We start from the raw sequence: 18798 nt of genomic DNA, 5'->3' as shown, positions 1-18798 counted from the left end.
TGTCAAAAAAATATAGCCTGTTAGCGGGAAATAACGGACGCCATGTCAACAGTACGTCTTCAGGTTCTGTTTCGATGCCAACATCAAAATGCAAATAGTGTGTCAGATATATAGAATCTATAGGGTGTTTCTTATCAGGCAAGAAAACAAAGGATTATGAGAGAAATTTTAGAAACTCGGAAGGGGCTGGCACACCTTAGATTCCATTTCCCAAACTCAGTCACGCCGTCTGCGTACCTGCAGAATAGGCTTAAAGAGGTAATTTGTCTGTATGCCAAGTAGAAAAGGTGACAGGAAACATTTGCCAGGCTCGAAGTAGCCCTGGTTTGTTTACTTTCTCCCTGAAACCTTCATGGTTCCTCCACTGCCCACACATTAAAATATGCTGTTAGCGTTCTAAGTCTTTCCACTGGGCCCCAGCCTCTCCATCCAGTGAGTTGAGTCCCTAGTGTCATCCTGAGCTTGCCTGCCCTTTCTGCCTTCCTCCTCACTGAGACGCTCCTTTCCTTCTGCATAGCGCATCCCACACTTGCTGGTCTTGAGCCCTCCGTTTCATTCATTTCATTCCCACTGCTTTGGTGAGCTGCTTCTCTTGGATCACATCCCTCGAGACTCCTCAGGAGGAAACACCGTATCTGCCATTTCTATGACTGATAGTCTTTAGAAAAATGCCTGAGAAACATACAATTCGATATTTGTTTAGTTGTGGTGAATAATTTTATTTAAATTGCTTACCTAAAAAAGAAGACAATACATATTTTGATGTTCCATTGAATTAATTCTATCTAAATTATTTCCCTAGGGCAAAATGTTTTTAGTATCTTAATAAAACAGTCTGTCTATAGTAATTCTCAAATAATGGTGAGTATACAAATTACCCAAGGTATTCTTGCGACTGTTCCAGTGTTCTGTACTTTCTCCAGAATGCAGCCAGAGGTCTTACAGAAAGGGAAGTGTATCATCTCCTTCACTTTCCTTCACTTCAGCACCCCAGTGGCTACCCAGTTGTTCTGAAAGCCCTTGCCTCCTGTAAACACCTGCCCTGATATTTCCTTCCATCCTACCCCTTGGGCCCTGCTCTCTCCACTCTACGGCTTTACAGTTCTTCCTCCAAGGTGTCACTGCACGTCACCCCTGGGGTGAGGAAATGCTTACTTCTTCTCTGTCTTAATGTCTGAGTTATCATTTCTTCAGACACGTCTCTGTGTCTTTCTCATGAAGACGAGATTTCCCCTCATCAGAGAACTTGCTGGAAATTCACGTTTATATATCTCTACGGCATTTCCTGTAGTGCTCCACTGGATTAAAAAGTCGGTGGTGGCCTTCTTTAGTTGGTGTCACTTCTTGACATGGAGTGAGCATCTAATATATTCTTGCTAAGGCAAATGAATGCATCGTACTGAATACAAAAGGAAGCTGGATTAAAACCTCAGATGTTTCCAATTATGACCACAACAACAATGACAACAACAGCAACATATATCTACCTGGGGTTTTCCTGTGCGAATCAGTGAGGAGGATGTGAAGGTTAGGGTGGAAAGGTTACAGTTACCCTGAGCGGCTAGGCTCTGAAGGTCAGTAGGCTTTCACAATAGGCTGTTGGGTGACATTCAGAACTTCCTACTATCAAACAGACACACCTCCCCCACTTGCTTCTGTATTTTTCCATTTACTATAAATGTTCATCTGAACCAACAGGACATAGTTTCTCAGGTTGAAAGTAGAAAAAAGAACTGTACTCCAATTCCAGGCTATTTGTGAAACCTATTACGGTTATCATCTGTAGTTTTGATGATCAAGTAGAATGCTTACTAGATGAGAGTACTGCGAGGCTCGGTAGGATGCAGTGAGGGCCTATGGAGGATGGAATCACATGGGCAGAGCCCTTCCTTCTCTGCCCTGAGAGCTGTCCAGGTACAGGTCATCTTTCTCTTCAGATCCCTCACGAGGCTGATGTCCTCGTTTTGTTTTGTCCTTATGCTCATCATCTAAATTCAGTTTCCTTCCAACCAGTTTAAGTTCTCTGCTGTGAAAGACCATTCATTTTGTATTCTATGTGCCTGTCTGCCAAGCACATGGGAGAAAATGATTAAATTTCACCAAAATTACGGATGTAATGTAAGATTAATACAGGGCTTGGGCTTGGAGAGTTTAGCAACCACATTGAGGAAGTCCCATCCTCAATATTAAAAAAGAACCCACCAACTGCTCATCTTACACTTAGAACTTTCTAAATTGAAATATTTTATTTTTCTGAGAATTTTACGCGTGCCTCCTTCCTCCGACTATTACCATGGCCACACCCACTTCCATTCAAATTCATGATCTCTTCAATTACTGGTACATATATACACATTTACATATATACATAACACATATCATGCACACATACACGACGGGTGTACATGCATATGTGTATAGAACCTACTGAGTGTATTTAGCATGGCATGTGTTTAGGGCTGCGCTTGGGATTAGCTAACATCGTGGAGCTTGTCCTCGGAGAAAACCAATTCTTGTCTCCGCAGTCGCTGACTGCCTGTGGCTCATTATCTAGGGGTGAGACCTGTGAGATTTCTCCCATGCACGCTGGCCATTATGCAGGGTTCTTTTTGGACAATCATATTGTTGAAAATTTATGGGTGTAGCTTCCCCATCATGTCTGGAGGACACTGTCTAACAGCAAGGCACCCTGGCCTGTGGCTCTTGCAACATCCATACCCTCTGTTTCCTGAGGCGTCAGTGTCGGGGATGTACTATAGACTTATCAATTTGGGCCAATACTTCATGATCATTTTTTTTATTGTATTTTCTTCACTTGTGGGTCTCTAATGGTCTGCACCTGATGTAGAATAAGCTTCTTTGGTGATGATGATGATGATGATGACAAGAGCTATACTTATCCGTTGGTATAAGGATACGTGTTATTAAAACACAACTTGGAAATTTCATTGCTTTAGGCACATGGCGTTAGTACTTCTCCAGGCAGCTGGCTAGGTTGATAGTATCAGGCATGAAGTTACTCCTATTGAGTGAAACCTTAAATCCAATTAGACAGCTGTTAGTTACCCCTAAAACACGTGCTGATACTTACTATTGGGGATCCCTTGCCAGGCTGGTCATTATGGTTCACAGGCTGTACAGCCAGGCGGGACGACTGATTACTTCCCTCTCTTGGATGCTCTCATAGCACCTTCTGATACCGAGAACTAGACATCGGGGGCGTGGGGGGAGGGCAGCTTTCAAGTGAGTCCTAGATTGAATCTCTCTAGCCCTGTGTCTGCAGAGTGTGGCACCTTCACTTTCTGGGAGGCACTCAAGGGCAATGGCAATAGACTATCTTGTTTTGTGAGTCTCTTGAACTCTCTCATAGGCAATGACTCGGAAGGTTTCTTGTGCCTGGTACTGGGTGTTTTGTTAGGTAGTCTATGGCTCATGTTGGGAGTATTATCACCTCAACTAGTGCGGCTTCCCTGAAACTCTGTGTTTCTCTCTCTCTCTCTCTCTCTCTCTCTCTCTCTCTCTCTCTCTCTCTCTCCCTCTCTCTCTCTCTCTCCCTCTCTCTCTCTCTCTCTCTCTCTCCTCCCCCTGCCCAACGGCTTTATCAAATATCCTTAGTGTTATTTAGTTTCCCTTTTATATTATCCTGCCTCTCCGCTCGCAGTTAAAGTGATCCCTTTCGCATCTATGTCTTCATAGTTCTCTGGTTCTTCAAGGAGTCTTTCACCCAGTGATGGACGTGCAGTGAGTATTAAAGATACAGGTAAACCAGAAATGCTGTCGTATCCTAAATCACCAGTGTCATGAGAGTCTACCAGAGATGAGACCTTAGATAAAGTTTATAGCCATTTAAAGTCTTTATTCTAGACAGCTAATACCACACCCGAGTGTTTGGGGGCAGGCAGACCTGAGTGGCCCTGAGTTTTCTAGAACACAGAGTTATTAAAGGCAGAAACCATGTCCTGGGACCTTACTTGGTAGCCACAGGGTTTTTTTTTTTTTGTTTTTGTTTTTTGCAAAAGTAAGTCATCTGAAGCAATCTGTTTTACCAGAAGCTCAGAAAAACAGTTAGCTGGAAAGGGGAGGATTGAATAAAAGGCAGTTTAGCAAAAGGTACGATTAGTTAGCTGGGACATCCTGATCTTGGGCTCCTAGAGCAGAGTTGGGCAATTTTCATGGGACTCCCCATCAAGCAAATTCTAGTTAAGCCTGAAATGGCCTCAGTAGGAGTACAAGAAGGAGGAATCTTTGCACTGTCTTACACTCTCCAGATAATATACTGGATTTTTAGGAAAGGACCTATTGTCGGGGTTACAGAATAAGCCACCACCAATATATTTAAATTTAAGTCTATTTATAAAAAGTTTACATTTTTGCCCATAAAAGTGTACAAACACTCCATTACTTAAGATAAGTTTATGATTGATACTACAACGAACATACCAGTTTTGCAAATCCTTCTTTGTCTTAATAATTCACTGCTTAGAATCATATTAGCTGTCAAAGTTAATTCTCCATTAACGTGCATTACATTATGCATTCATTTGGCTAGGCTCCTAATTAAATCCTACAAGGCTAAGCAATTTAGGTTTTTGGTTTCTAAAATAAGAAGTAGAAGGGACTAAGCTTTTTTTTTTTAACAAGAAAAATCTTAATAGAAGAAAACTATAAGCAGAAATGCGTGTGTTCTGAATTTTAAAAGTAGCTATTTTAAAGGCTGACATCAAACTGCATAAAAGTGAGGTTAAATATCAAGATTAGATTAAAATCCTGCTCGAGGCATTTCATTTTCTTGAGTTTGTAGAAAGTGAACTTGATAGAGGTCAGGGATTTACCATTAATTATTTTGCTATTTTACTGATGGGTGCATGCCTTTGTAGTTAAGATCGTAAAACCTGAGGCTGTACTCTCTAATTGTCTTTTATAGAAATAAATATTCTTTTTTTTTTTTTTTTGGTCTCAAGATACAATGTTCTAATTATTATCGTCATTTAAGCTTACAAGGTTTTCAAAGCTTAGCCAGCCAGACCTGCTACATTTCAGTCCTCACCACTAGGGTCATGTCTAACAGTTTCACCTAACAGTGAACTTGGTGTCAGGGTCCAGGTTTTCGGTTGATTTTTATTTTAGCGTATTGCGTTGTTTGACAGCACATACAAAACATGAACAAAAGTTGATTCTAGTATGGCAATATTATTTTGGACGAGGCATCTGACCTTTTAAAGCCTTATTGTCTTCATTGACAAGATTGGGATAACAATGTAATTAAGTCCTGGCATTTTCTGCTAAGACTGTATGAAACCAGACACGTTACATGCTTACATTATGTCTCGGAGGGAGTGGACGGCTAGTAAACAGGTTGTTAATACCTTCCCACCTTGAATAACATTTAAAGCTTACAGACTCTTACTCACTCGCTTTTTCCTTTCTTCATCATTCCTTAGCAGTGACTGGGTGCTGCCTGGCTGGCGCTGACTGAGACAGGGAGTAAGAGGCAACACTACCTCATCCAAGGAGGCTGTACCCTCTTGGGTACAGTGGTGACAAATCAATGATTATGATTATCAAGGATTACAAGGACAAAATATAAATGGTTCTACTTTGCTCAACAGGGCTTGGTGTCTAATCTCTGGGGCCAAGGAATTCTCACTTAGACCTAAAGGATGATGGATACCTATACGGTTCTCAGTCCTCTGCTATGTGTGATGTTCTCATTCTTTGTACACAGATGAAGAAATTAAGCTATGCTCATGGTTTGAGCAGGGGCTCAAAAACCACATTTGTATTCATTTACCTTTTAAAAAAGTTATATGATATTGTCTTCATTTAATATACATTAGAGGGGACTACATGAGATCCTTCCCATATGCAATATTTGTTTTCTGTGCAATTTTATAAAGCCGTCTAAGTATAAACACATTATCTCAAAAATGGATGATTAATGACTCTATTGATCGGAACCAAAACTTCATGAATATTATAACCCAATGCATGTCAAGAGGTTAATGAGGTCTATGAGGAACTACGCAGCTGACATATGACTTTAATGTCTTATTTCAAAGGTAGGGGAGTTGAGGGTTGGGGCGCAGAAGATAAGAGAAGGCTTTAGTGCCTGGTAGGTAAGGCATTCCAAAAGGTACTGGTGGGCTGTGGGGTAACTGGCTAATTTGAGTCAATGCCCAGTGTGTGGTATTCAATTGAATGCTGTTTTCTGACTGTTGGAGAACTGTCAGTCTACAAGCCATGGAAACATGATGAAAAGAAAAGCAGAGAGGTAAATGCCTCAAGCGGGAAAGGCTCTGGGAGATTATAATCCCTCTTCAACTTCTGCAAATAATTAAAACCAGTATGTACTTCTCTCATTAATAGAAAAGTTTGTGACACTTTTTAAAGGCAATAAAATAATATTAACAACTGCAAATAGATTGTATCTTTCTGTGCTGACCTCAGATAGTGTGCGAAGCTTGGCCAGCTCCACAAGATACAAGGATACAAGTGTGCAGGATATAGTTTTCTCTACAAGGTCTTGATTTATTGACAAAGAAGAATTAGCCTAGTTTTATTCCTTATGCTTATGAGAAAAAAACTAATTTTAAGAGACATGGTTTTATTTTGAGAAAGCGTTCTATTCTGAATAAGAAATAGTTTATTTTGTCCAGGATTTGGGTTGGAAATAGGGCATTTCCCCATAAATCCAGCAGGCTTCTGGGAAATAATCTTCAAGATACCGACCGAGGGGAGATTGTGGAGGGAGTCAGTAGTGAAGACGCACCTCCAACGCCAGCCTTCTGCTCGTGTGCCAGCTCGGCCGCTCGCTCTTTTCATCTGTGACAGATCAGTTTCCTCGTCTGTGAGTGTCATTTCGATGGTGTTGCCACAGTAGGCTGCGTGAGAATTAAAGTGCAACAGCCGTGCCTGCGCTGTAGAGCGCGGAACACAGCAACAGCTCACTAAATGCTAGCTTTGGGTATGACCATGATTAATTGTTCAAGTCATCTGGGTAGCATCATTTTGTATATTCATTTGATCACTCAGTCAGCAAGTCTTTCCTGGGCTCCTGGTAAGTATTTGTATTAAGTAGCTAAGTACTAAGTTAGTTTCTAGGGAACACAACCATAAATGGGTCCCTGTAGTGTCCCCCTCCAACATCTATCCATCTGTCTGTCTGTCTATTTATCATGTGTGTTGTGAAGGTGATCAAATAAGTCGAATAATGGAGGAGTCGTAGCCCTAACTAGCCATCTCTTTTTACCCAGCGAAGCTTCCAGTACTGAGTTTGGGTTATATCTAATTGAGTTGTTGGTCAAGAAGGACCAAATGGCAACCCCCAAACAATGCAGGCTGTTGTCAAGGCTACAGGTTTCTCTCTGCAAATTGACGGCAGGGGTCCATTGTTGAAGACAAGACCTACACACTGAAGATGGAGATGTCAAGCTGGTCCCTTTAGAGAGACTTCCCCTCTACTTTACAGTATCTTTGGTACAGGAAATTACTCTACATGCTCTCAAAAGAGAAACATAAAGACCAAGCCAGCCACAAATCCTTTATCTACAATGGCGTACTGCCTCAAGGTTTGCTATGGCAATTGTGATACAAAGCTTATGGGAGTAACCAAACAATAATTGATTTGACTTAATACCCACTCCTTGAGATGAGGTCCATACCTGATACTCCTTGGGTTACTAACAAAGACTAAATAGCCCAGGCATCTAGGGCAAAACCAAATAATATTGATCTAAAAGAAAAAAAAAGTAATGATTAAATGACTCCCAATGATATTCTGCTATATTCATAGTTCAGTGCCTTATTCAGCTATCAGCACAAAAGCTTCCTCCTGCAGTAGATGGGAACAAATATAGAGACCCACAGCTAGACACTGCGCAGAGAGTGAGAGTCCATGGAAGACACAGCTCTAAGTGGGATGTCACGACCAAATTCCTACCCACAGAACCAGAGTGTAAATGCCAGAGAGGATGGAGGACACCAGGAGAACAGGGCCATCTAAATCAACATGAGGGAAGCTCATGTGAACTCAGAGACTGAGACAGCAAGCACTGGGCCTACATGGGCTGCATCAGGCCCTCTCTGTGTACATCATGGCTTCCAGTGCAGTGTGTTTAGGGATTCCTAACAAAGGAATCCCTGGGTGTGCAAACAAACGGGCCTCTGATTCCTGTGACTCCTCTGGAGTGCTTTTCCTTTTGTGGGGTTACCTTTTTACCTTCAATGTAACAGTTTTTGTTTTATCTTATTTTGCTGTATCACAAAATGAATGAATGAAAACCTAGCCATTAGGATGAAGGTTAACAACTGAAGTGTCACTTATATGTGCTGGGAGAGGGAAAATCAACAGAGCGATATTGGGTATATCAACAACTTCAGGACAGGCTTTGAGTTTAGGTGTAGTTGACCAATATTAATGGACTATACATTTTTTTGGTAGTTTTGTTTCTATTATTTGGTTACAGTTTGGTGGGTTTTTGTTTGTTTTGTTTTTTCTTTTTGTCTTCTAGGTTTCTGGTATTTTGTTGTTGTATTGAGTTTTTCTTTGTTTTTTTGAGAAAGAACTTAAAGTTGAGTGGGTAGGGAAGGGAAGAGGATCTGGAAGGACCTTGGAGAGGGGAAGAAAATGATCAACATATATTTAAATAATATTAATATTTACTATGCAGCACAGGCTTGCCTCAAACTTAAAGTCCCTCTGCTTCAGCCTCTTGAGTGCTAAGTGTGTCACCAAATTCCAGCTTCCATTGTATCTTATTAGGAAAATATTAATATTTGGTAGAGAAATATATTTTAATTTAATAGCAATTCTCAGGAACTTTTAAGCTTCATAATATATAAAGAAGAATCTACAAATGTTCAGTAATTGGTCTAACATAATGAATAAGTAACATGAACCATTGATATAGTTAGAAAATTAAAATTCTCTAATACACTGTGTCTTGAGAAAGCCCGTTCTTCCTCCTACCCCTGTCTGCATTAGTCCCTGCTTCCAGAGGTAATCATTACATGTATTTAAAATTTCCACATATGTCATACCTAGATCACAATGTCTTTTATTCCATCAGTGGGACTATGTTAGGACATAATTCTAGGCTTCCATTTTTGAGACCATATTCCAGACCATGACAGACAGAGTACACTGCTCTTTGCACAGCTACACAAAAGCTTACCATATGCTTTTGAACCAGTCCCCAACTGTGCATAAGTGGCTTGCCTTTGGGTCTTGTTATTTCAAGCAGTATTGTATCAAATAGCTAAAGGAGAAATGTGCCAGGAATGGGAGCACACACCTGTGATCTCTATGTTTAGGAGACCAAGGCAGGAGGGTCTATGGAACTTAAATTAAAAAAGGAGATGGAACACAAAAGATTGGTATAAGAACAATTACACATGTATCAAGTGGATTAAGCACGATTTATTAGTTAATGCTATGTGTATTACTGTATAATTTGCATAGAAAAAATTCACTCTATAAGTGGTTTATGATAATGTTTTCTATAAAAGACCTCAGAAGCACTGATCAATATCCTTCTAAGAAGTATTTATTTGTATCTGTTTCTGTGTCTATGTGAAAGAAAATATGTGCAGGTACACATACTGGAGGTAAAAAGAGGGCATCAGGTATTTTCCTCTATCATTTCCAGATATTCCTTTGAGGCAGGGTCACTCCCTGAGTCTGGACTCCTGTTTTCTTGGCTAGGCTAGAAGGCAGCAAGCACTCAAGATCATGATCCTTCTGTCTCCATATCCCTCAGACCTCGTGACTGGTATGCTTAGGGTGCCTGGCTTTGTTCATGGGTGCTGGGATCCAAACTTTGGGTCTCATGTTTGCACAATGACCAATTCTAACTGTCTAGGCATTTCCAGCTGTCAATATCCATTCCAAATTCCTTCTAGACTGAAACATTTTAATGAAGAAATATGATCAGTTGTGCTGTTTTGTTTTATCGAAGATAGGGAAAGAGGATGCATAATTCAAATATACAAGATGAATTTATTTAAGTTTAACCAGAATTTGATCTGCTTTATGGAGAATCCCATGGAAAATTAATTAGCTCTATTCTAGGAACCCAAGGTCAAGTTGTCCCAGCTTATTTATCTTGGTTCCTGTTAAACTGCCTACTTGTGCAAACTTCCCCCTGTAGCTAACTGCTTATCTTAGCTTCTGTTATACTGCTTGTTTGTGCAAAACCTCCCTCTCCAGCTGCCATGCAAGATAACAAGGTTTAGTTTTGTCTTTAAAAGTCCCCTATACTAAATGGTTGGGGATATTCTTGGGTCCTAAATATCTAAGGATAGTATCAGTTAGCTGAAAATAAAACTTTCAGCAGGTTACAGATTGTGCTTGCCTGGTCTTTGGTGGGCTCCTTTGTAATATGGCAAAGATTTTATTTTATTATTTAAACCAACAGGTTTTAATTTCATGATACCAGAGTTGTCAATTCTTGGTGTTATTTCTTGAGCATTCAGAGTATTTTTCAAAAAGTTCTTGCATATGGCTGTATCTTAAAGTGTTTTCCCACAGTTTCAGAGTTTCTCATCATGTATGAATTATCTTTAATCAGCTTGAACTGATTGATGTACAAAGTGTGAGACAAAAATCTAGAATCACCCTGCTACCTCTGAATATCCAGTTTTCCCTGTACCGTTTGTTGAAAAGGCTGTCTTTTATCCACTGTATCTTTTGGACATCTTTCTCAAAATAGAGGTGGAGGGAGGGGGGTTTGTTTGTTTGTTCATTTGTTTTTCCTTTTTTCCTTTATTTTATTTTGCTGATCTATATATCTGATTTGGTGCCAGTATAATGCACTTTTTTATTATTATGGATCCATAGTATAATTTGAAATAAAAAAATTGATACCTCTTCCATTGGTCTTTTGCTCATGATTGCTTTGGCTATCTGGGGTCTGTTGTGCTTTAATAATGAATTTTAGGATTTGTGTTTTCCTATTTATGTGAAGACTTTCATTGAAATTTTCATAGGGTTTGCACTGGATCTACAGATTGGTTTTGGCAATTCAGCCATTTTCACAGCATTAGTTCAACTGATCCATGAGTTATAGGTGGTGTCTTGGCTCTTATGACAAAATGTACTCATTTTTTAAAAGATTTATTTATTTTATGTGAGTATACTGTCACTGTCTTTAGACACACCAGTAGAGTGCATTGGATCCCATTACAGATGGTTGTGAGCCACCATGTGGTTGCTGGGAATTGAACTCTGGACCTCCTCTGGAAGAGTAGTTAGTACTTTTAATCACTGAGCCATCACTCCAGTCCCTACACTAATTTATTTTTATTTTAGGTTCTGTTTCACAGTAGATTTTAGTCATTGGTTTGAGTCTTCCTTTCATAATATGGACTCTAAACAAGAATGTAATACTTATTTTACCAGTACAAAAGGCAGCTTACTAATATATCCATCCTTCCTTCCTTCCTTCCCTCCTTCCCTCCCTCCCTCCCTCCTTCCCTCCTTCCATCCCTCTTTACCCCCCTCTGTCTTTCTTTTCTCTTTAGATGCATTAATTCGCTACTCTGAAGTTGTAGTTGGAGGTTAGAGTGCCAGTTTCCTCTTATTTAAAAAGGAAGTGTAAGCCCAGTAAGATACCTGCTGTGAAAAGGTAGGCACTAGGGAAAGCCACCTTCCAATTTTTAATTACTACTTTTGATTTGTGTTTGGTGGGCCACTGTATCTTGTCATTAATGCTGAAAGCTCCATTTCAATAATCAGACCACATTCTCTGGTTCAATTAAACTGGGGTCCTATTAATGAAAGTAAGATTATTCGATTTCACAGTCCTAAAGTCATTAGCTAATGTGAACTGGGAATTGATAAAGAAAATGGCAGGAATGTGGAGCTTTTTGGAAACAATGGCTTCTTAGGAACAGTGGTTTTATTAATTTCATCCAATGCTCTTGATTAAGCTATATCACATTAAATAAAACACAGTTTAAAAACAGTTAAAAAACTGTTCTTTTTTTCTTTTTGGTTGTGTGAAAATCCACAGGAAGTGGTTACTTCTCTAGAGGCTTTATTGGGCTCTTTTAATATGTGCATTTATGATGAAATATCAAAATTCACATGAGCACCACACATCCAATTATACGAGCACACGAGTCATTTTCTTATGCAATTAAATTCCAAGGTGGGAGTCCACTTTTTGAAAGACAAAAACAAATAGTTCAAATAAAGACACTTATCCATGGTTAAAAACCATCTGCCCAGGCATGACCATTAGAAATGCCTTTCAAATCAAACGCCGTGTACAGGGAAAGAATACTAATAAGTTCCTTTCTAGTAAGCTTTAAAGTCCACATATATAAAAATCGACTTCTGAAATGTACTTGGAGGAAGGGAACCACACAGTACCATGTATGTTCATGTCATTTTGGCTATCATGCATGTGCAGCGACACTGACCTAAGAGGAGCAAACATAATGGGTTATACATGGATATAATTAGTATCCACAAAGAAAAAGAAATATACTTGTGGGTTTTGGCAATTAGCAATACTCTGCATACATGACTCAAGTTGAATTGACTATTACTATGCACCAAGAGTCCACTAATAGGGTTAGCAAAAGAAATACTAATATTCTCCTCTGTAAGTTGGGTTTGAATAAAGCCTATGAAAATATTTGTTTAGTTGTAACACTGACGTCGTTAGTATTTACTAAATCTTATTCCGTTTAAGCATCTCTGAGACTTTTAAATAAAAATGACAGTGATATTGTGAATGTACTTGTATTTATTTTAAAGACAGTTCATAAAGCATTCCACTGGAAGGACAGAGGGTAAAAAGTGATCACTTGTAATCATGGCCCAGCACAGCTTAGTCATTCTTGGTATTGAAAAGTAACAGACTATATTAGGTGCAGATTACAGGGTTTGTCATTGAAAACACTCTTCCTGTACTTTGTGGCAAATCTTAAGAGTAAGCCGCCACCTGAAAGCCAGTGAGCTTATGTTTCTGCTTTTTTATATGTCTTCCCATGGTGTCTTAATAAACACTGCTTGCGTGAAATCTTCCTATTTCTCTTGGTGTCTCATTCTACATAGTATAGATAGCATGCACATGTATTTCACCATTTGCCCCACTGCCAGCAAAAGGGCCCACTCAATGCTGGGGATTATAAAGCAGGTGAGGTTTGCATCATACATTGTCTCTCTGCTTTTCTGTGAGTTTGGAAATGGTGCAATCAAGAGTTAATAATGAAGTGCCCACTGACATACAAACTCCTTTTGTATTGTCAAAAAGGACAAAAAGGAGGCCGATTTGTTATGGATCTATAACTTCCACAACTGAGAGAGAAAAGACAGGTGGATTAAGGAGGTTCCTGCTCTCAACAACCTTCATCACAAACATCTGTTTCTATCTGACCTTCTTTCAAGTTCTGAGCACGCTCTTGACCATCTCTCTTATCTGAGAAGCCACACATTGCCATTGTTCCCCCAGCTTCCCTCAGAGCCACTGCTTTCTACTGGCCCAGCTTCTGCCATCCTGGACCCTTGACATTTTATGTCTGATCACTGCAGAGACGTGTTAGTTACTCTCCATGGTCTTTTACCTCACCTTGTTTCAAAATTCACCTGGCATCCTGCTGTCAAATTCACTTTCCTAAAACATCCCACTTCTTTACTTGAGGAATGTAAGCTACTCCCACAGTGTGGTTCTAGCAGAGTGTTCAGTCACTCAAGCCATTCCTTTACATGAAGCCTTTGAAAAAGGAATATTTTTCAGCAACCCTGAAAGATAGATTGCTATCTCCTTGCTCTTACTCAATCTTCTGTGCTGACACACTTCTATAAGTATCTTATTAATTTATTATAAATATATAAATATACACAGAATACTTCGAGGATCTACTTCTTCCACAGATGGTCTCTCACTATGGCCACTATGGCGTTTCTTTATCTTCCTTTGAATTAGCTCCTTACATCTGAGTGCTACTTGAATCACATGACCTTCCCAGGCTGCGATCCAGTATTCTCAGTGTTGGCTGCATATAACAATCACTGGAGGATGTTAAAAACAAAACTACCAAATTAACAAAGAGTCTCTCTGAGAGGAGATATCAGAAATCAGATATCAGAAAAAAATATTTTGTGCTGTTAAATGTTGTAATTTAAAAATATCCTAGGGGTTCAAATATCTAGGGAGTTGACCTTATATTGGGCTTGATATAAAGTTTCATTGATTTAGTCAACTGGGATTAAGTCTGTACAGATGTAGAACATGGGAAGTCTCATATTTTGTTTAGTTCAGGAGGTATTTAAAAATTTTGGGGGGAAACTGGGAAAGGGAATAACATTTGAAATGTAAATAAAAAATAGCCAATAAAATAAGATGAATTAAAAATTTTTTGGAGACTATTTAAAATTGAAGGATACATATTCAAGCAGGACAGCACTGTCCACAGCTGAACTGCAGCTCCTTTTTAAACTGGCAATGAACTTGCATCCCGCTGCAGTCCTTCCATTCCCACAGTTCCTTCACAGAGGACAGCATTACTTGCCTTTCACCGTAGTACTTGAATAAGTGCACTTCAGTAGGGGAGTAACCACTCTATGGAAGAGGGATAACCAGTCCACAGGAAAGCATTGCTTCACGTGTCTCCCTGTCTTCTCCTTTCTCCTAGCAGATCACAGTTCTGAAGTAGCAAGAGTTTTATGTGGGTCAAATGTTCACATGCCAAGTTCTTCATGTAGGTTGTTTGCTGGGCTGGCAGTGACCTGCATTTACAGGCCTGGCCTTGTATATTGACAGTAATGTGGAAGAACAAGGCATAGGGCCATCTTTAGAGAAAGACACCTTAAGGGGGAAGGGTCCCCATAGCATGTTTATAGGAGCCTCTGTGCATACCTGATTCTGCAGATCTTAGAGGATGACCTCCAAATTTAATTTCAGTTTGGCGAAGTTTTGTCATGTTAAGCAGCTGTGTGACATGCGGAACATCTGTTGCGAGTTGACAGCTTCGTGGAATAATATCTGCGGGTTCATCTGTTAAAAAGGGAATATCATATATTATTCAAAATGAACCTCCATGCCCCAAATGTAAGCCATTGCTGCCAACTGAGCAAACTTTATAATGAAACCAAGTAAAGCAAAACATTTTAGAGTGCAACTTTAGACAACTTATGCAAACTTTTAGCCGTGGTATCTATAGAAAGCATGGCATTTCTGGGTAAATGGGAAATTAGAAACTGCCTCTGTATGACTTATGGAGAAGAGTCCCAATCAGGCACGATTCTTATGAATGAGTCAAGTAACATTGGAAATACAAACAATAGCAGAAAAACAAAGGGAAGTCACTAAAAGGAAAAAAAAATAAGCTGGGGTGAGAGCTACACATTCTTCTGTACAAGTAGTTGTCAAGAGTGGTCACTGACATGTGCTACTTAACATGGATGCAAGCGAACGCTGATCATGAGAGAATTAGGTGGCCTGAAGAGATGCAGCCAGAGGACGTGCTGAGGAGCACAGAGAAGCCTAGAGTGGTGCTGGCTGTGAAGCTGCTGCACAAGGATTGTATGGGAACTTGAGCCGAGACTCTCTATAAGCCGAGGATGCTCTGGCAGCCACCACCCTGCTACTACATAGGCATGCAACGACATGGGAACCCAAGAGGCCTTCCATTGGCCAGGAAATGCAAGCTTTCTCGTGCAAGAACCAGAGGACACTGGGGCTAAAAGACATATGAGATCCCACTGGGGAGAATACCTAGAAAACATATACTCAAAAGTAAATACAAAGGACAGAATCTTCTAGACCATCCCAGAGGCCTAGCCACTGAAAGTCCTCAGGAAAGTTATAGCCTCTAGCACAGCAGGATGGGACTGGAGCTGGCAGGCCAGGGGTGGGTGCCAGACAGGTGTGATTTCTGCAGGCTTATACAGAATTTCCTCTAAACAGGGAAGACTCATGGTTTACATTATTTGACTTCTTGAGACTAGTAGTTTTTCACTATTAACAGAGGCTATTACAAAAGACAGTGCATGAAATCACATGGGAAGAAACAGTGACAATGTTATAGTGTGACAGAGCAAAGGTTCCTTCACCTTGTCTCAGTTGGAGACATCTTTGGTTTAGCCTGAAACTGATTCCCCTTCCCCTCTGCTTTCTATCCCTGCCCTGAAAAGTCCTGAATCAGAGTACTAGAAACTTGGTGTCAAAATGCCCCAGTTAACTGCATGCTCTGGCTTCTGTTAAACAGCTTGCTTGCTTTACTTTCCCTGTAACAGCCAAACATGATGCAGTTTTTCTGTTTTATTTGCCTTTAAAAGCCTCCTCTGGGGCTGCTCTGTAAGAATTGTTTCCGGGCAGGCCCAGGCCAGCTTAATACAGACTCTCAATTTGGGCTTTCATGTTGTCTTTGGGTCTCTACTTTGTAATATTAGTACCTTCTGGTTTTATTTATTTTTTTAAATCAACCTTTTTAAAAGCCTTATTTTATGTGCATGGTTGTATTGTCTGCATGTATGTGTACCACATGTATTCAGTGACTGTGGAGGCCTAAAGTGGGTGTATAGACTGGAAGTATAGATGTTTATAAACTACTGTATAGGTTCTGGTCTTAAAAAGCAGCCAGTGCTCTTAACTGCAGGGCCATCTCTCAAGCTCCTGTAGATACTTTTCTGTACTTCAAGGTTTTAGTTGTTTTGTTTTAGCTTGTACTTTACCCAAACAGGCATTCATGACTATCTCTACTTGTTCTAAAGTTAATCTGTAACCATTTTTTAATTTTCTCATAGCTCCCACTCATATATTCTATCTCTTATCCATAGTTCACTTTCCCCTTTCCCATCTACCACCACATGTTTCCTTGTTTTTTTTTTTTTGAGACAGGGTTTTTCTGTGTAGCTCTGGCTGTCCTGGGAACTGTAGACCAGGTTGGCCTCAAACTTAGGGATCCATCTGCCTTTGCCTCCAGAGTCTTAAGATTAAAGTCATGCATCACCACACCCAGCTCCTTTCCCCTTTAAACTCAAATATTAATAACTTCAGTTCTAAAAAAATTAAAAACTAAAAAATAAACAACAGCCTTCCAAACCTATAATCTACATTTTTCTCACTCTGAATCATGTGCCTCAATCTATGAACTTTTTTTGGAATACTAGTGACTTCTACTCAAGCCAATCTAAGGGCTCTGTCAAGTAACTGGCTATATTTCTGCAGTCAGTTTCCCCTTCAAATAGTGGTGAGGAACATAAACTCAAGTGGAAACAACTTGTTAGAAGAATCACATAAAATCAAACGAGGAAGCAAAAACAAAAAGGTGAAAAAGGAAAATTAAAACTGGGGAAGACATCCATACCAAACAAACAAAACATATAACTGAAATACTGGTGTGTACATAAGGTCACACAGGTTCTGCCATTAATCCTTCCATCTTCACATATGTCATCAATAAAGAAACCTAAGAACACTAGATTTAACAGCATTCTCCTCCAACAGAAACCAAAAGTACATTCTCCTCAGAAACTCTAGAAATTTCTCCAAAATTATTCACATTATGGGCCATAAAGCAGCCCTTATCAAACACACACACACACACACACACACACACACACACACACACACACACACACAAAATGATTCCCCACATCTTGTCATAGTAGACAAAAAAACAGAAAGCAATAGATACAGAAACTATACAAATCCATGGTCACTGAAGAAACATGGGGTGGAGGGACTAAAAAATTCATAAACCCACATGGAAACAATGGCACGGTAAGTGCAAGGATTGAGATGCCGTGAAGGCCAGCCCAAGAGGAACATTTTTTCAACTGTGGAGAAAAATTAGTGCCAGAAAAAAGCCTTCCAATTAATAAGTAAGCTAAAGAATTGAGCAGACAGTTCTTAAGAGTAAATACAAATGCCCAGTAAATAATCTGAAAAAGTGTTCAGCCTTGTTAGCTACCAGGAAAATGAAATTAAAATAAAGTACAATAAACGCTGGCAAGGAAGTGCTGTAGAAGAACATTCAAATGCTGCTGATGTCCCGTAATGTCAACTCGGCAGCCTCTACAGAAATCAGAATAGTGATGTCTCAAGATACTAGAACTAGAACTGATGTATGACTTGCACAGGGATGCTTGTCCACTTATATTTATTGTTGTACTGCTCACTGTAGCTAAAAAAGAAATAATTTAGATGAGCATCAACTGCTGAGTAAACCAGGTAAGGTGGTACATTATACGCAGTGGAATGTTACTCAATGTAATGAAAACTGAAATCATGACATTTGTAGAAAAATGGATGGAATTGTCAGTCATTGATATGCAGAGAAAGCTGGATTCAGAAAGACTACTGCTATGTTTCCTCTCATGGAGAAGCTAGATTTAAATCTCTATATATGTTTTGTTTGTGTGATGGAAATACAAAAGGGGTCATGCAAGGAGGAGAGGAGAGATCTTAAGGGATGGGACTGGCAGGGAAGAGAAGGTAATGGGGTACACAAGGCATTAAAACACAAGAGGGCCTTTGGAGGGGAAGGGGAATTAAAGGGTTTGGCAATGGCAGTGGGGAAAGAGGATGGGTAACAGCACTGTTTGAAGAAGCCAGACTGAAACCAAGTACTTTGCATACTAGTTTTAAAAAATAAAAATAATAAATGCAGAACTAAAAGGAGCATGAGAATTTTGGTGCTTACTTTCAGATAACACATTCAATATGTGTTTCAGTATGATCACAGAACTGTGCACTGAGTCAGGCATGCATTTGGCTAACACACATAACAAGATCACGGAACTGTGATTTGAGTCTGGGCACACACTGGGAAGACTTCATGTTC

The 18798-nt window shown here is 39.7% G+C and overlaps 1 protein-coding gene across 15 annotated transcripts in view; it reads right to left on the bottom strand.

The window, feature by feature from the left end:
• Cfap20dc (CFAP20 domain containing) overlaps positions 1-18798 on the bottom strand; it is a 245665-nt gene that overhangs the window by 92274 nt on the left and 134593 nt on the right. For 14 of the 15 annotated variants that reach the window (NM_001014137.2, XM_063274380.1, XM_063274382.1 and 11 more), the window contains one exon: positions 14868-15005. In NM_001014137.2, coding sequence (NP_001014159.2) covers positions 14868-15005 — 138 coding nt within the window. Of the gene's footprint in view, positions 1-5; positions 14656-14867; positions 15006-18798 lie in introns of those variants that run through there. The other variant, XM_063274390.1, reaches the window with a different exon arrangement.

Source organism: Rattus norvegicus, chromosome 15, assembly GCF_036323735.1.
Source record: "Rattus norvegicus strain BN/NHsdMcwi chromosome 15, GRCr8, whole genome shotgun sequence".
NCBI lineage: Eukaryota > Metazoa > Chordata > Mammalia > Rodentia > Muridae > Rattus > Rattus norvegicus.
Note: the sequence above shows the minus strand (reverse complement) of the source record. Positions and strands in the feature narration are given on the sequence as shown.